This window comes from Aethina tumida, chromosome 2 (genome assembly GCF_024364675.1).
Source record: "Aethina tumida isolate Nest 87 chromosome 2, icAetTumi1.1, whole genome shotgun sequence".
Classification (NCBI taxonomy): domain Eukaryota; kingdom Metazoa; phylum Arthropoda; class Insecta; order Coleoptera; family Nitidulidae; genus Aethina; species Aethina tumida.
The window spans coordinates 35,633,680-35,648,543 of NC_065436.1; the positions used below are offsets into that span (position 1 = coordinate 35,633,680).

At 32.6% G+C, this 14,864-nt stretch overlaps 2 protein-coding genes and 2 long non-coding RNA genes across 6 annotated transcripts; 1 reads left to right on the top strand and 3 right to left on the bottom strand.

Moving 5' to 3' along the window:
* Nucleotides 1–896: 896 nt before the first annotated feature.
* LOC109606178 (vascular endothelial growth factor receptor 1-like) lies at nucleotides 897–9,763 on the top strand. The gene is made up of 20 exons (XM_049963327.1): nucleotides 897–2,099; nucleotides 3,157–3,312; nucleotides 3,369–3,513; nucleotides 3,565–3,707; nucleotides 3,762–3,924; nucleotides 5,128–5,267; nucleotides 5,324–5,607; nucleotides 5,667–5,839; nucleotides 5,898–6,179; nucleotides 6,235–6,399; nucleotides 6,456–6,730; nucleotides 6,782–6,938; nucleotides 6,987–7,087; nucleotides 7,139–7,514; nucleotides 7,564–7,723; nucleotides 7,779–7,912; nucleotides 8,046–8,326; nucleotides 8,387–8,598; nucleotides 8,723–8,828; nucleotides 8,889–9,763. The coding sequence occupies exons 1-20, from the start codon at nucleotides 897–899 to the stop codon at nucleotides 9,357–9,359; spliced, it is 5,127 nt and encodes a 1,708-aa protein (XP_049819284.1). The 3' UTR covers nucleotides 9,360–9,763.
* Nucleotides 9,764–9,806: 43 nt separating this feature from the next.
* LOC109606186 (uncharacterized) lies at nucleotides 9,807–10,739 on the bottom strand. Of its 3 annotated transcripts, none has more exons than XM_049962555.1 (4): nucleotides 10,522–10,739; nucleotides 10,183–10,437; nucleotides 10,010–10,129; nucleotides 9,807–9,955 (listed from the first exon to the last, which is right to left on the bottom strand). In XM_049962555.1, the coding sequence occupies exons 1-4, from the start codon at nucleotides 10,589–10,591 to the stop codon at nucleotides 9,807–9,809; spliced, it is 594 nt and encodes a 197-aa protein (XP_049818512.1). In that variant the 5' UTR covers nucleotides 10,592–10,739. The 3 variants fall into 3 exon arrangements, with proteins under 3 accessions (XP_049818512.1, XP_049818511.1, XP_049818510.1); XM_049962554.1 differs by having other exon boundaries at nucleotides 10,183–10,461; XM_049962553.1 differs by having other exon boundaries at nucleotides 10,183–10,476.
* A 913-nt stretch (nucleotides 10,740–11,652) lies between these two features.
* On the bottom strand, nucleotides 11,653–12,372 carry LOC109606442 (uncharacterized). Its single transcript, XR_002192078.2, has 3 exons — nucleotides 12,099–12,372; nucleotides 11,904–12,023; nucleotides 11,653–11,855 (listed from the first exon to the last, which is right to left on the bottom strand). It is a non-coding gene; the product is annotated as an uncharacterized LOC109606442 (long non-coding RNA).
* A 737-nt stretch (nucleotides 12,373–13,109) lies between these two features.
* LOC109606435 (uncharacterized) lies at nucleotides 13,110–14,616 on the bottom strand. Its single transcript, XR_002192077.2, has 5 exons — nucleotides 14,022–14,616; nucleotides 13,850–13,972; nucleotides 13,425–13,800; nucleotides 13,244–13,375; nucleotides 13,110–13,193 (listed from the first exon to the last, which is right to left on the bottom strand). It is a non-coding gene; the product is annotated as an uncharacterized LOC109606435 (long non-coding RNA).
* Nucleotides 14,617–14,864: the final 248 nt, after the last annotated feature.

Here is a 14,864-nt window from a genome sequence, read left to right on the forward strand (position 1 = left end):
AAACAATTAACAAAAGTTTTATATGAAACATAAAAGTAAAGCTAAACATTAAATATAATCTACAATTTGAAAGAAAAGTATACTAACCTAAATAATAATTAAATATACAATAAGTATTTAATTATTTAGGTATTATTAAAAGATGCTGTGATTAAAGAAAAACTAGTTAGGAATTTTATATAAAATTTGGTACTTCATTTGAGACTCCAATTACCTCAAAAAATAACTTGTTTAAAATTTAAGAACGAAATAACAATGCTGAAAATAAACAAATAATAATAAGTACATTTTAATAGAATAGACATATGAAAATACCATTAACAAATAAAACTATGTAAAAATACAAAGACACAAAACGAGGCACAAGACACAAAAGCGCAAAGACTAATAAGAAAATAATGAAATGAAATGTGAATGGCAACACAGCGTATGAAGCACACGCTGGTTGTCGGTGACGTACGTTGGGGATATACCCATACTTATCAACCGCAAACACAACATTACCTAAATAATTGTTTTGTATATATAATTCATACATCATATAATACTTGTAACATGGGTTGCCTATAACATAAAGCAAGATCTTTTCTAGTGGATAAGAAAGTACAATGGACTGTAATCTAATTGGTTTTAAAATCTGTTAATGGATAATTCTTAGTAGTACTAAATGAGTAGAACTTTGTCATAAAATAAGCATATAAAATGCAATGACAATTGTAGGGTGTCTATGCTATAAATTCGTGAATTTTTTAAATCGGAATCATATATGTTATCTTAATAAAAAAAAACAAAATGATATATTAAAAATTATAATTTATTTATGGAATATATAATTATAATTAAATGTTTTTTCGCCTGTCATTTTGTCATATTCAAAACATCCAATTTGACTGAACATGTCGATGTCCAGCATTTCTATTTTGGACAACAAAGGTAGAATCTTAATTTCAAGAGATTACAGAGGTGATTCAAAGCACGACATCGAACGTTTCATCCAACTGGTCAAAGAATCGGAAGACAACAACTATAACATTCCGGTTCTGTCTTCTCAAGAAGCATCCTTCGCGTACATCAAAGAAAACGATTTGTACATAGTGTGTGTGTTGAGAAAAAACGTAAACATCACCCTTATCTTCACGTTCTTGAGAAAGTTTGTGAGACTCCTAACCGAATACTTCAAGGAATTGGAAGAGGAAAGCATCCAAGACAATTTCGTAATAATACACGAATTATTGGATGAAGTGGTGGACTTCGGTTACCCCCAAATCACCGACTACAAAATCCTCCAGCAGTACATCACGCAAAAGGGCTACAAGCTGAAGAAACAAATGACCGTCCCACCGGCCGTCACGAATTGCGTCTCATGGCGTTCCGAAGGCATAAAGTACAAACGGAACGAAGTCTTCCTCGACATCATCGAATCGGTCAATGTAATAATGAACCCAAACGGCACCCTGGTAAAAAGCGAGGTCATTGGGTCGGTACAAATGAAGGTGCACCTCAGCGGCATGCCGCAGCTGCGTCTCGGTTTCAGCGACAAGCTGATCCTGGAGGACAACACGTTCGGATCGCTGGAAGACGTGAAGTTCCACCAGTGCGTGCAACTGTCTCGCTTCAACAACGAACGTACGATCTATTTCATACCGCCCGACGGCGTTTTCGAACTAATGTCGTATCGGTTGAACGCCGAGATGAAGCCGGTGTTCGTGGTCGAGCCCCAGGTGGAGTATCATCCCCGTAGTCGCATCGAGTACGTAGTGGTGCTGAAGGCGCAGTTCAAAAAATGCGCGATTGCACACGATATTGAGGTGCTGTTTCCCGTCTTGAACGATGTGGATTCGCCGAATGTGAGTTGTAGTTGCGGGAACGCCAGCTTTTTGCCCGGACAGTGTGCGGTTTCCTGGAACATCAAGGCTATGGCTGGCGGTCAAGATCATTGTTTGAAGGCCAGTTTCAAGCTGTCCAGTTTTGAGTTGGACGAGGTGGAAATGAAAAAACCTGTCCAAATTAAATTTTCGATTCCCTACTTTACAATTTCTAAGTTGCACATTCGATATATTAAAATTGTTGAAAAGACTGGTTATAAAACTCTTACTTGGGTTAGATATAACACCCAAAATGGAGATTACCAAATACGCATTTAATGTTATTTATTGTATTGTAAAATATAATAATCTAGTAAAATTATTACTACCACATAATTACATAATAGTATTACAATAATTTTAATAAAGTAATCTTGAAGGAACAAAAGTGTTTGTCGGAACAGATATGATTCCACAAAACAGATTATTTTGTTATATCTCAAGCATTTTTATGCCTTATCTACACTGTCCATTTCTGGACGAGACTTAGATTTCAGCTAGTATCCATTATTATCACTTCCTATAGAGTTGTTTATGTTACGCCCATCAAAGTGACCACAACGCATTACTATTGTTGCAGCGCTAAAAGTTTGCCCAATGTTTTAAAGTCTCGGGACTAAAACATGTCAGTGAAGTGCTATATTTTTATGTTTATTGTTGTTTGTGATGTTTTAGGTAAGTGTCCTTTTTTAAATATGTGTGGCGAACACTAATTTATAATTAATGTTTTCTGAGAGACTTTATGGTAATTTTGATTTGCATAATGAATCTACAAAATATTCTTATTATTTTTAATAGTATTTTTTGTATATGATAAGTAATTTATGTACTAAAGAAACATGAAAAATTGAAAGAATAATATTTATTTATTTACAATACAACATAATCAAGTTTAGATTATTTTAAAAAATCCATTAAGCACACATCTCTGAAAGCATTATCAACGATAAACCAAACCTACGCAGCTCAACTTCCTTTCAAAATTAAATATGTATGTTCTAAATCTATAAATATGTATTTCATTACCATTCTAAGTATGATTTACCACAACTAATTTCGTAAGTGTAAATGGGAAATCATTTTAACATCCTTTGATGTAATCGCAAAATTTTACCTAGTTCCTCCGTTTGAAAGGATGTTGTGGCTATAAAATAAAATAAATAATTAATTAATATAAATTTTGTTTACACATTTTTAATAGGTTCATTTGTTTATTGTTTAAAAAATTATTCTATTAATAATGGTGTCATAAATATATTTTATCAATGTATATTAAATTACAATTTCTAAGAAATCTAACACTATATACAAACAAACATTTGTTTCAGCTGTAAATGGAGAAATAAACATTGATTTGCCACTGCAAGAGTATATTTTAGCAGTCGGCCAAGATATTAACATAACTTGCAGTGCTACAGAACCAGTAAAATGGGTGCTACCTAATTCCGTATGTACTCAATACAATATATACTAAATTAAATTATTAAATTGGTTATTTCTCAGGATATCGAATTTAATCAAACAAGACTTGTGAAAAACAAAGAGTACAAAGCAATTTTGAACATAAAAAATTTTACATGTAATGATGTCGGATTTTACAATTGTACCGGAAAAATATTGGACACTTTTGTTTATTTGTATGCGGATGGTGAGTACTGACAGTATTTTTTACCTTAAATTAATAAATTGTGAATTTCAGATCCGGTTAATTTAAATGTCCCCGTTCCCTTTTTTCAAACGGGTATACCACACAAAATTGTTGCCGCCGGTTCAAATACCGTAATACCCTGTCGACCTACTTCACCTGAAGTGGAAGTTATCTTGAAAAAGGAGGAAGAACTGGTACGAATTGGTTACAGTTGTCCCTGTGTTTTTGTACCGTCAATAATGTTGTAGGTTTCATATGGTACCCTAAATGACAGGGGTGGTTTGTATACATTCCACCCGTTTTTTGGTTTCTTTATTAATGACACCATGGAGATTGGAGAATTTTATTTTACATGCACCTTTGCCAGAAATGGAACTATAAATAACTTAAGTTTTTTTCTCTACGTCGAAGGTAATAAATATTATATACTCAATGACAAATTGCAACACCAAGAAGGGGGTGTTCAATTTAATACTCTTTTGGTAAAACGCAGATGTTTAGCAAGGAGTAAACGATTAAAATTTGGTAATGTTTGGTATAGGTTTTCTTATGTAAATTTATTTTATACCACAATTCACATAAATTTTGTTATTCGTTTTTTGTTGTTATTTTAAAAATTTAATCTGTTTGATTGGATCCAATTTCGATGTTTAGTAAAGTTAATATAACTTGAGGGTGAGTACGTGAAATTTATCGCCAGCTAAGTGAATTTGAAAGAGGCCGAATTATTGGTCTACGAGAGGCGGATTTTTTATTTCGACAAATAGTTGTCAAGCGTGGTTTGATATTGCTCAAAATTGAAGAAGATAAGGCACCAGACGTCGAAGGGGCACAGATGTAATTCAGAATCGACGTCTAAAACTTATGGCTTACTTTAGACAACTGCATTTTGGGCTGATGAGTGATTAGGAGAATAAGGGTATTTTGTAAGTGTCCGCCGTTTAAGGTCATTTGGTTTGCAGTATTATCGGCCCCATCTTGTCCAATTTCTGATCGCTGAGTATCGAAGACAACGACTACAGTTGTGTAGAGAACGACAACATTGGAATATGGAATAACATTCAGGCGTCTTCTTTGATGAATTCCAATTCTATCTGGGTAGACATAACGTGCGAAAAAGAGTCAAGCGACATCGGGAAGAAACATGTCAATCTCAGTTTGATGTTGAGCGACATGTAAAACAAAAAATGGGCGACTTTAGTCTTTATTAGGGTCAACATGACATCGCAACGTTATCTTCAGGAAGTAGTGAAGCCGTATGTAGTAGCCAGATTCTCCTACCTTTCACCCATAGAACATGTTTGAGATATGATGAGTAGGAAGCTAGGAAAGTTACCTCAGCCCTCACGGACTTTGGAGGTTCAAAGACTTGAGATACTATACCTCAAGAGGAAATTGATCATCTCATTGAATTAATGCCAAGACTTGTTAGGGAGTGTTTAGATAACTTCGATAGACAAACACATTATCAACTAACTTATTAAAAAATCTAAAATCTTTGATATTTTGTTTCCAAATTTTAATCGTTTACTCCTTGGTATAACATGTACATTTAACCAAAAGAAAATTAAATTGGTGTTGTAATTTCTTTTTAATTATTGTTGATAATTTCAGAATCTAGTATCTTGTATAAACCTGATGTCACAGACTTAAACTCTAGTCACACGGAAATTGGACAAAAGTTAGCACTGACTTGTAATATAACAGTACCCCACAGTGTAATGTTTTCTTGGATAACCCCAAATAACCATACCGTAATTTTTATTTGTATATATTATTTTACAAATCTCACCCTATATCATAATTTTAGGTAGATAAAAATACGACATCTGTAACGTTAATCGATGGTGCTGACGGTTACAGAAACACTTTAATCATAAAGAAAACAACCGCAAAAGATTCAGGCATTTACACATGCGTGATTGAGGATCATCATAATCAAAAGGAGACAAGAGACATAAACGTAACTTTAATAAAACCTGGTCACCACTTTCTGGACCTATTTCCTGAAACAACGGTTCTTACTGTAACTTCAAGAGAGAACGCCACGTTTATTGTACAGATAAAATCTCATCCAGCAGCTGAATTATATTGGTGAGTTGTGGTTGTTCAATGAAGTTTTTTATTACTTTAGTACTCTTGTTTGAGCGCAGGGAAAAGAACGGGTTGAAGCTTCTGAACACGTCTAAATATTTAATCCGAAATACACCAGACTTAGCCATATTAAATATCATAAACGTCGACATAACTGATTGTGGAAATTACACTTTGAAAGTCTCCAATTATTACACTAACGACCACATCAACTGTTTCCTAAACGTTACCGGTACGAAACATAATTATTAATGTTTTATTGTTATTATTGTACAAATAATTATTGGCAGATAAACCAGTGGTGTATATTAACACAACGGCTTTTCATCTACATGGAAATCCTTCTACTGTGATGTGTGAAGTGGCGGCAAATCCACCACCCTCGATTTTTTGGTTTTTCAAAGCTTGCGCCAATTGTAAATTGGAAACGGTCCCGGAAACCAGTCTCGTTACGAAAAGCGTTTATTATGTTTCGACTGTCACCATGAACGTTGATCGGGATGGCTTTTTGATTTGCCAAGCAAATAATTCTTTTGGCGAAGATAAAAGCGAAACTGGCTATTATATCACTGGTAAAAATAACAATAACTATAATTAAATTATGAAAACTTAAAAGAGGTTTTTTAGATGTAGAAAATGGTTTTGCTATTTTCGATTTCGAGCCGGACGTATATGTAGTAAACCACACAAAAGTAGTCGTGCCCCTTGGAGTCGATTTTTCGATGACGTGCGGAGCATCTTCTGTTAATTATTCGGATGTGACATGGATGCACAACAATTCTATCGTTAAAGGTAAGACAAATTCTATAACATTAATCACTAAATACTGGAATAAACACTTTCAACAGATGATATAGAAGAAAGTTCAACCCAATACAGCTATAGAGTGAAGTTAAAAAAATACAATATTCAATTCTACGATGGTGGACTGTATAGCTGCAGGTCCAAAAAACATCAAATGCCCCACCCTGATAAACGACTGGTGGTTATTGTTAAACCCAACTTCCCCATTTCGGTGAATGTTGAACCGGACGTAGACAAAATCGACTTGAAATTGGGGCAAGTTGTCGAATTATCCTGTTACATTTATGGTATCCCTAAGCCATTGACCAGATGGACCAAGGTCATTTAAGATTTTCTCCAATAAGGTAGTTTCTTATAAATTTTTTTGTAGGATAATGAAGAAATTGAAGTAATGGATTCGGAGGTTTTGATGGACAAACAACCATATCAAGTTCTTAAAATTCAAGTTTCAAAGGATGGTGTCTACGAGTGCAGTGCCCTTTCTGGCTCTTCTAAAATATCCAAACAGATTAACGTTAATTTGGAAGGTACATACTTAATTTTTTCTTAAGAATTTACTGAAAAATCTGTTGTAGTGCCGAGTATTAGTTGGTATGTGATTGCGATATTGGCATTCGCAGTAACTGGTGCAGCAACTGCTCTCTATTATGCTTACAGAACCCATTTATCGAAAAAGGTTTGTTTATAAATTCAACAGGGTGAACCATTTCTATAAAAATATTTTCAGAAATTGGAATTAGAAATGAAAAAGGCCGGACTGGAAAATTTCAAACAGGGAGCCATCGAAAATATAAATCCAAACTTAGCTATTGGCGATCAAGCTGATCTATTGCCCTATGATGATAATTTTGAATTTCCCATAGAGAATTTAAAACTGGGCAAACAATTAGGATGTGGTGCTTTTGGAGTAGTTTTAAAAGCTGTAGCTAAGAATATTGTGGACGACGAAGAAAATACTATTGTTGCTGTTAAAATGGTGAAGAAAACCGCCGATTACACTCTGATCAAAGCACTCGCTTCCGAATTGAAAATTATGGTTCATCTTGGAAAGCACATAAATGTTTTGAATTTATTGGGTGCTTGTACTAAAAACGTCGCCAAAAGTATATCTGCGATTATTTGTTAATTTATTACTAATTGAATCAATTATAGGGGAACTTCTTGTGATTGTCGAGTTTTGCCGATTCGGAAACATTCACAACTACCTTTTAAAACACAGACGTTCATTCATAAACCAAGTCGATCCCAATACTGGTAGTATTGACTATACTATTGGTGCAGATATTTTAAACAGAACTTATTCTATCACCAGGTAAAGTCAATAATACAGTTTTGTTTTTAATACTTAATAAAAAAGAAAAATATAGTTCCAGTCCTTCAACAGAGTACGCAAACTTGTCGTTTCCAAAATCTGGTGAATATAGTGGTGGTCAAGGATATAGAAGCTACTCCGTTAATTATACTGGTAAAACTGAATTGACATCACTGGGATACTCAACAGGTGAACATTAATACAATACATTTTATAAATTTGATTTTGTAGAATTTTATAATATAATAATTGGAATATATAAATCATTCGATCATCATTGAATACCATAATGGTTATTAATCAGATTAAATTTAATTATCAGGCGAGGAAATTATAACAAGTAACAACAGCATCCAACCTGAGTGGAGATCCAACTATAGAGGCGACTACAAAGGCACCGTTAAACCGATTTGCACACAAGATCTCCTTTGTTGGGCTTTCCAGGTTTCTAGAGGAATGGAGTATTTAGCTTCGAGAAAAGTACTCCATGGAGACTTGGCTGCCCGTAACATTTTATTGGCGGAAGGCAACGTGGTAAAAATTAGCGACTTCGGACTTGCCAAATCCATGTATAATAACGAAAATTATCTTAAGCAAGGGAATGTAAGTAAAGTTAAATTGTGTTTATTTAATAAATGTTTAGAATAAATGTTTTTATTTAAGATTCCGCTGCCAATTAAATGGATGGCAATAGAGTCTATTAGAGACAGGGTGTTTTCGACCCAATCAGACATTTGGTCTTTTGGTGTGGTACTTTGGGAGTTGTTTTCTCTCTCGAGAACACCGTATCCTGAGATGGATCCTAATCAAACACTTTTTGAAAGGCTAGTTGATGGTTATCGGATGGAAAAACCTGAATATGCCTCCAAAGAAATGTAAGGGACTATTTAAATTTTTGTTTAATTATTATTCATTATTACTTTAGTTATTTATTCAATTCAATATTTAAAACCAATTTTGAGCATATAACGTCTCATTTCATCTTTTGTTATTTCGCAGATATAAAATGATGTTGGACTGCTGGAACGAAAAGCCTCAATTAAGACCATCGTTCACAAAATTGGCCGAAAGATTGGGCGAGTTTCTTGAAGATACAGTAAGAAAGGTACCCAATTGTCACCCATCGTAAATTTCGTAACTAATAAAACATAAATTTTCATTTCAGCATTACATTGACTTAAACGATCCGTACTTGGTGATGAACACGCAGAAACGCGAAACCGGAGACGATTATTTGGCAATGTTGAGGCCGCCTGATTACGAGGTGTTCTCATCGCCGGACGCTCCGGAAGACGACCAAGACGGTTACCTTTGCATGAACTCTTCGGACATTTTCAGTCCCCGAATAAAAGACGGTCAAGTATTCGATTTTCCGATCGCCGAAACGGTTTCGGAACCGAGCTTCGAGCTGCGACCAACGGCAGTCGAGAGGACGAGTTTTTCCAATCCCTCGTACCACTTGCCGCCAAAGGTAAAAAATGTACCAGAAATTGTCAAGTTCGCCGACAATTATGTGAATATGCCGAAGAACAAACAAGATCTTAACGATGCCAGGAGTGAGAAGGAGAAATGTCACTATATTAACGACTGCACAAGAGACTGGGAGAGTGTGATAAATAATCAAAAAGTTACTTAAATAAAGTTTAATTAGATTGTAAGTTCTACCAGTAAATATGTATAACATAAATATATATTTTTACATTATATATTTATTTTCTACGATTATAAAAATGGATATAATAGTTAAGTTCTTTTTATAATAATAGACAATCTTATGCTATCATTATAATTTATTCATTCCAGCAGTGAGAAATTCCGAAATGATTAATGATTTTATTTGTATTTCTAGTTAGCAAAACTCTTCCTATTGCATATTAATTGCTTGAACTTAAAAAATAAATTGTTGTGTTTATATTGTTTCTTTCGTTTCGTTTCCTAAACAAGGTCTTAAAGTACGTTGACGTACTTCGTAAGTAATATTATTTATCCAGAAAGTTTTTTGTTATTCAAAAAAATACCTAGAGTGTAAAATAGAATTGTAAAATCAAATAATTTTCAAATCGGATATAATAATTAGTATTATTTAGTTTCTTTTTATAATAATAGAAATTCCTCTATCATTATAATTTATATTCGTTCTACCAGTATGATGCACAAAAAACATTTGAGAAATTGTATTAGTAGTTTTCTTTGGATTAACACTCGTTGTTGTAAAATTTTTTAAAGATCTTCCTAAAAGAGATTCTCGTTATAATCACGACACATAAAAATTACGTTTCCACTCACCATTAAAATCCAAACAACAAATTGTTATACTTATGTTGTTTCTGTTGTTCACCGTTTTCGCTATCCTTCTACAACCTATTGTACCAGATGGGCAACTTTTTCCGTAACATTTGAACGAATCTAAAACGACATAAAACATCAGTGAACAAAATAAATTATATTCTCAGTTCTACTTGATGTTTCTGTTGAAGAGGTTGTTGTTGAATCTGTGGTTAACTCTGTTGTAGATGTTTCAGTTGTGGTTGCATCCACTGTGGTTGGTTCTGCTGTAGTTGAGTCAGTTGTGGTAAACTCTGCTGTAGTTGATTCTATTGTAGTTGAGTCAGTTGTAGTTAACCCTGTTGTGGTTGATTCTGTCGTGGTTGAGTCTGTTGTACTTAATTCTGTTGTAGTTGAATCCGTAGTAATTGATTCAGTAGTGGTTAAGTCTGTTGTGGTTGAATCTGTGTCAGCTGTATCATTGATTACTTTATTTAGCTTAACATATCCATGTAATTATTAAGTTTACTTACTTTGAGCTAATAGAGTAACTATTAGATATGATAAAACAATGAAAATCACGGATGATTTTGTAAGTTTCATTTTAGTTTCTACGAAAACAAGTACAAGAACTAACTCAAGTATATCTAGTGCATTCTGTTTATTAACAGATTAGAGGACGTAGGTCAAAAGCCGTAAGTTTTACATGTACTTTGGTGACATTATAATATTATATGAAAAACCACTTCATTTAAACTCGTATCTTTAAAATACATTGAAATACATCTTTAAGTAATATTATTTGTTCGGAATGTTTATAATAATTATAATAACATATTTAGAATTTATATCGGGGATTTTATTTGGATACTCGTATTAAACATGACACAAATTTACGATCCAGATACCACATAAAATTAAACAAGAAATTATTTCTCTCGTTCACCGTTTTCTCTCTCCTTCTACAAGCAATTGCACCAGTTGGGCAACTTTTTCCATTACAATTGAATATGTCTAAAATGGCAAAACTGTGAAGAATGTTGTAGCCAACTCTGTTTCTATTGTGATTGACTCGATTGTAGTTGAATTAAATAGTGGTTAACTTTGATTTTGTTGTAGTTGATTAAGTTATTCTGTTGTGGTTGATTATGTTGTCATTGTTTCTGTATTGGTAGATTTTTCTGTTGTAATTGCACCACTTATTTTGCTTAGCTTGTTCTTGTAATTTATTAATTTTACTTACTTTGAGCTAATAAGTAGCTATTAAATATGAAAAACAGTGAAATCTGTTGAAGACTTTGTAAGATTCATTTTCAATTCTACGTAAACAAATACAAAAAGCCGAAGACGCCAAAAGCTACTTACCTCTCTTAAAACTACATTGACTACATTTTTGTATAAAACTAATTATAACATTTTTGTTATTCAGTTTAATTAATTTAATAGTTGTTAATTATTATTATATTAATGATACTTTCAGTTATTTGTCTCTTTTAGCTTTTAAAACTATTTTAATTCTTTTTATTACAGTAGAATTCTATTTCCAATTTTATATTAAAAGTATAACTAGCCATTAAATATTTCTTTTTCTATTTCATCTTTTCTATTCTAACCTTATACATTTTTATAACATTTTTAATCATGTTAATGTATTGTAAAAAGAATAATATTTAAACTGTTTTTTATTATATGAAAACAATTATAAATTACAATATTTAATTATAAGATACACTTTTAAAGGACAATCCTTCGCCATTATTGTATGTTATATTATTTCCACTCAGTGTCATTTGAAATGACGTACTTTTGATATTTACGGATTCATCAGTATTATCTTCGAAAGTACTATTGGAGTGTAATGTAGATCCTGAAAAGAGTTCATATTAATTGTCACATGAATTAATTTATAACTAACCACTGAAATCTTGACATTCAATAGTTGTATTTATTATCCTGTTTTTTTCAACAGTTTCCCGTGTACGTTTACATATGATGCTACCGGCTGGACATATTTTGCCGTAACATTCGATTAGATCTAAAATTATACAGAAGATACAATTTTATTGGTACTATACATATTATAATTATTAAAGTTTTTCATTTTACTTACCAGTATCATTTTGAGCGGATAATGTGACTTTTAAACATGTCCAAATAATGAAAATCACTAAATTCATTTTCACTTCGACATTAACAACTATATCTAAGAACTATCGCAATTATGTCTTAAGTTCACTATTTATTAACTTGCATACAGAACCCAGGTCAAGGTTGGTGCATTTTTCTTTAATTTTGTAGGAGTTCATAATAAAACATCTTTTATCTTATTTGTTCTATTAAATTTTTATAGTCTTCCATATAAATAATTATCATAAAGCAATAAATAATGTCTAATAGCTTATTCATAATAGTATTCCAAGCGGTTGTTGTACGGTGGTTGTCTGTAACTCAGAGGTTCCGAATCGATGGATTGATAAGAGGTGCTTTCATAATTCGTGTGTCTCCCTAATATATTCGGCGATTCGCTAAAGTGTTCTCTCAGGGAGTAATCTAAAATGTCAGCAAAGTTTAGCTAGTGCCAATTATAAAAATATGAATAACAAACCTCCACTATCCAAACAGGAGATTGTTGTTTGAACGTATAACTTGTCTGGAGACGTTTTCATAACCTTTCTACACCTTTCGGTCAGTGGGGGACAGTCCACGTCATAACATCGTGCAGCTAAAATATTGAACAAATAAAATTAAATAAAAAAAAAAACTAAATTAAATGACCATACCTTGCGAGGACACGTTCGATATTGTCAGACAGACAATCATAAACAGTACGGTACATTTAAAATACATCTCGGTGAAAAATCCTGTGATTTTTTTCTCACTTGGGCACCAACTCACGTGGTTCAAAAGTTCAAGAATAAGTGTTTGCGGAACGCAGCATTGAAATTTATAACTGGACGATAAACTAATTCTAGAAATCTCAATTGATAAGTGAAATGTGACGGATATTTGTTGTGTTACTCTCTTAATTAACGTATTAAGAAATAATTAAACGGAATTGATGATAATGCGGACCACTGTTGCCAGGAACAAACGTGATTTTTGTAAATAAAACAAGAGTGTCGGACTTAAAATTTATTCATTCGCTACTATTGATTTTCGTGTAATCGTATACTTTTTACTTCCTTGTGGGTTTGTAAAATTGTATCTGTAAATGTGGTTTGTTAATATTTAAAAATATATCTGTTGGTGACTTACTTGAACTGTCCAGACAATTTATGATCATTTCTAGGTTGGTCCTGTTGTAAATTTTGGCACTTTTTGAACAAGACACCGTGTATTCGGGACAAGGCCTGTTGTGACAGTAAAACACGACGTCGTTCGATGCAACTAATTAATTAAAAATTATTACGTGCAAAAATGTGGTAGGTAAACTTACCGCACAAACATAAATTTATTAACAATGAGAGTTTAATAATTTTACATACGTTTAACCACATTTTGTTAGTTCTTGGTATTTAACTTATTTATTTGTAAATTAATCGATTCCGTCTTATCAAATTTAATAACCAGAAACACTCTTATATAAACAACTTGTGAAATTTCGACATTGATTGAAGTTTATCTCGGTTTAATATTATAATAAAACACAAATTTATTGATTCATAAATTTAATACAAGGTTACAAATAAATAAGTCAGTATAAATAAATTAGATTTTCACTTTATAAACCACAGATTTTGAGTATCCCTTATAATACGTATTCGGTTTGTATAAGTTGTAAACGTACGTTGTGTTTGTTGCTAAAACTTCCACTGCAAAATAATGAATTATAAAAATAACCAAGGCAATTAACACACTTACATTGTTTTCCCAAGCAGTTGGTAGTTATCTTAAAATATATTCTGTCTTCAGATATACTTGTTTTTTGTTCACAAGTTACAGTGTATTTTGGACAGTCGATCAAATTGTAACAATTTCTGATTTCTACGACCAAATTGTGATGCGGCTTTTAAATTATAATAATGGTTATTACCTGTTTTCTCTAATGTTTCCGGATAAACTTTTGGTAGTATAAAAAGAATAGACAGATAAATTACAATATAAAACATTTTGAATGAACAATACGACTATTTTGAAAACAAACACTCGCAAAAATATTTATAAACGTTTAATCACTTTATGATATAATGAATATGAAAGGAGATAAATATTGGCAAAACTTGCATATTAGTCACTCGAATTTTATCTTGTTTGTTGTTAATAATGGCAAAATACGTCTTCGGTTAATTTTTTTTTTTAAATTTACATCAATTTGACGTTGAACAAAAAGTTACCAGAGGTTGTTTATTATCCAATTACAGTCCAGGAGGATTAACAGGATTGTTAACTGGTGGAAATTAATTCTTATTAGATTAAATGTAATGGAGTGATTTAGCAAAAGGCGAGAGTGCGAATTTAACGCCATTATGGCAAATGCAATATATGTATGTGTAGCGGCATCGAACACATAAACGGGTTTTTAGTATCACGCAACTACTTCAACCCGGGATTGAAATTTTACTATTTATGGGCGAAAGCAGTTTTGTAATTTTGATTAATGGAAATATGCAGTTACCGTACTATCCACGACAAAATAGTTTTATCGTTGGGGCTTGGCGTTAAACTATGAATTAATTGAGGATATCGAGGAATTTATTTCGCTGGAACGGTATTAGACGGATTCGATCATATCTGCACGGGGCATTTTGATCGTGGCACCTCGTTAATTAGCCGGAATGTATGAGGGGAAAATTTATGTATTAATATTCAACGGGGTAAAGTAAAAATTTGTTTGTATGTCGGTAAGCCATCGATTCAAGACGTGTTCGGGAAATTT

Coding starts and splice junctions, on each gene's coding strand:
- LOC109606178 (XM_049963327.1), top strand. CDS start 897: ATGTCGATGTCCAGCATTTCTATTTTGGACAACAAAGGTAGAATCTTA. Junction 3,313..3,368: donor AATGGGTGCTACCTAATTCC/GTATGTACTCAA, acceptor GTTATTTCTCAG/GATATCGAATTTAATCAAAC. Junction 6,400..6,455: donor CAACAATTCTATCGTTAAAG/GTAAGACAAATT, acceptor CACTTTCAACAG/ATGATATAGAAGAAAGTTCA.
- LOC109606186 (XM_049962553.1), bottom strand. CDS start 10,591: ATGAAACTTACAAAATCATCCGTGATTTTCATTGTTTTATCATATCTA. Junction 10,477..10,521: donor AGTTACTCTATTAGCTCAAA/GTAAGTAAACTT, acceptor AGCTAAATAAAG/TAATCAATGATACAGCTGAC. Junction 9,956..10,009: donor TTGTTGTTTGGATTTTAATG/GTGAGTGGAAAC, acceptor AATCTCTTTTAG/GAAGATCTTTAAAAAATTTT.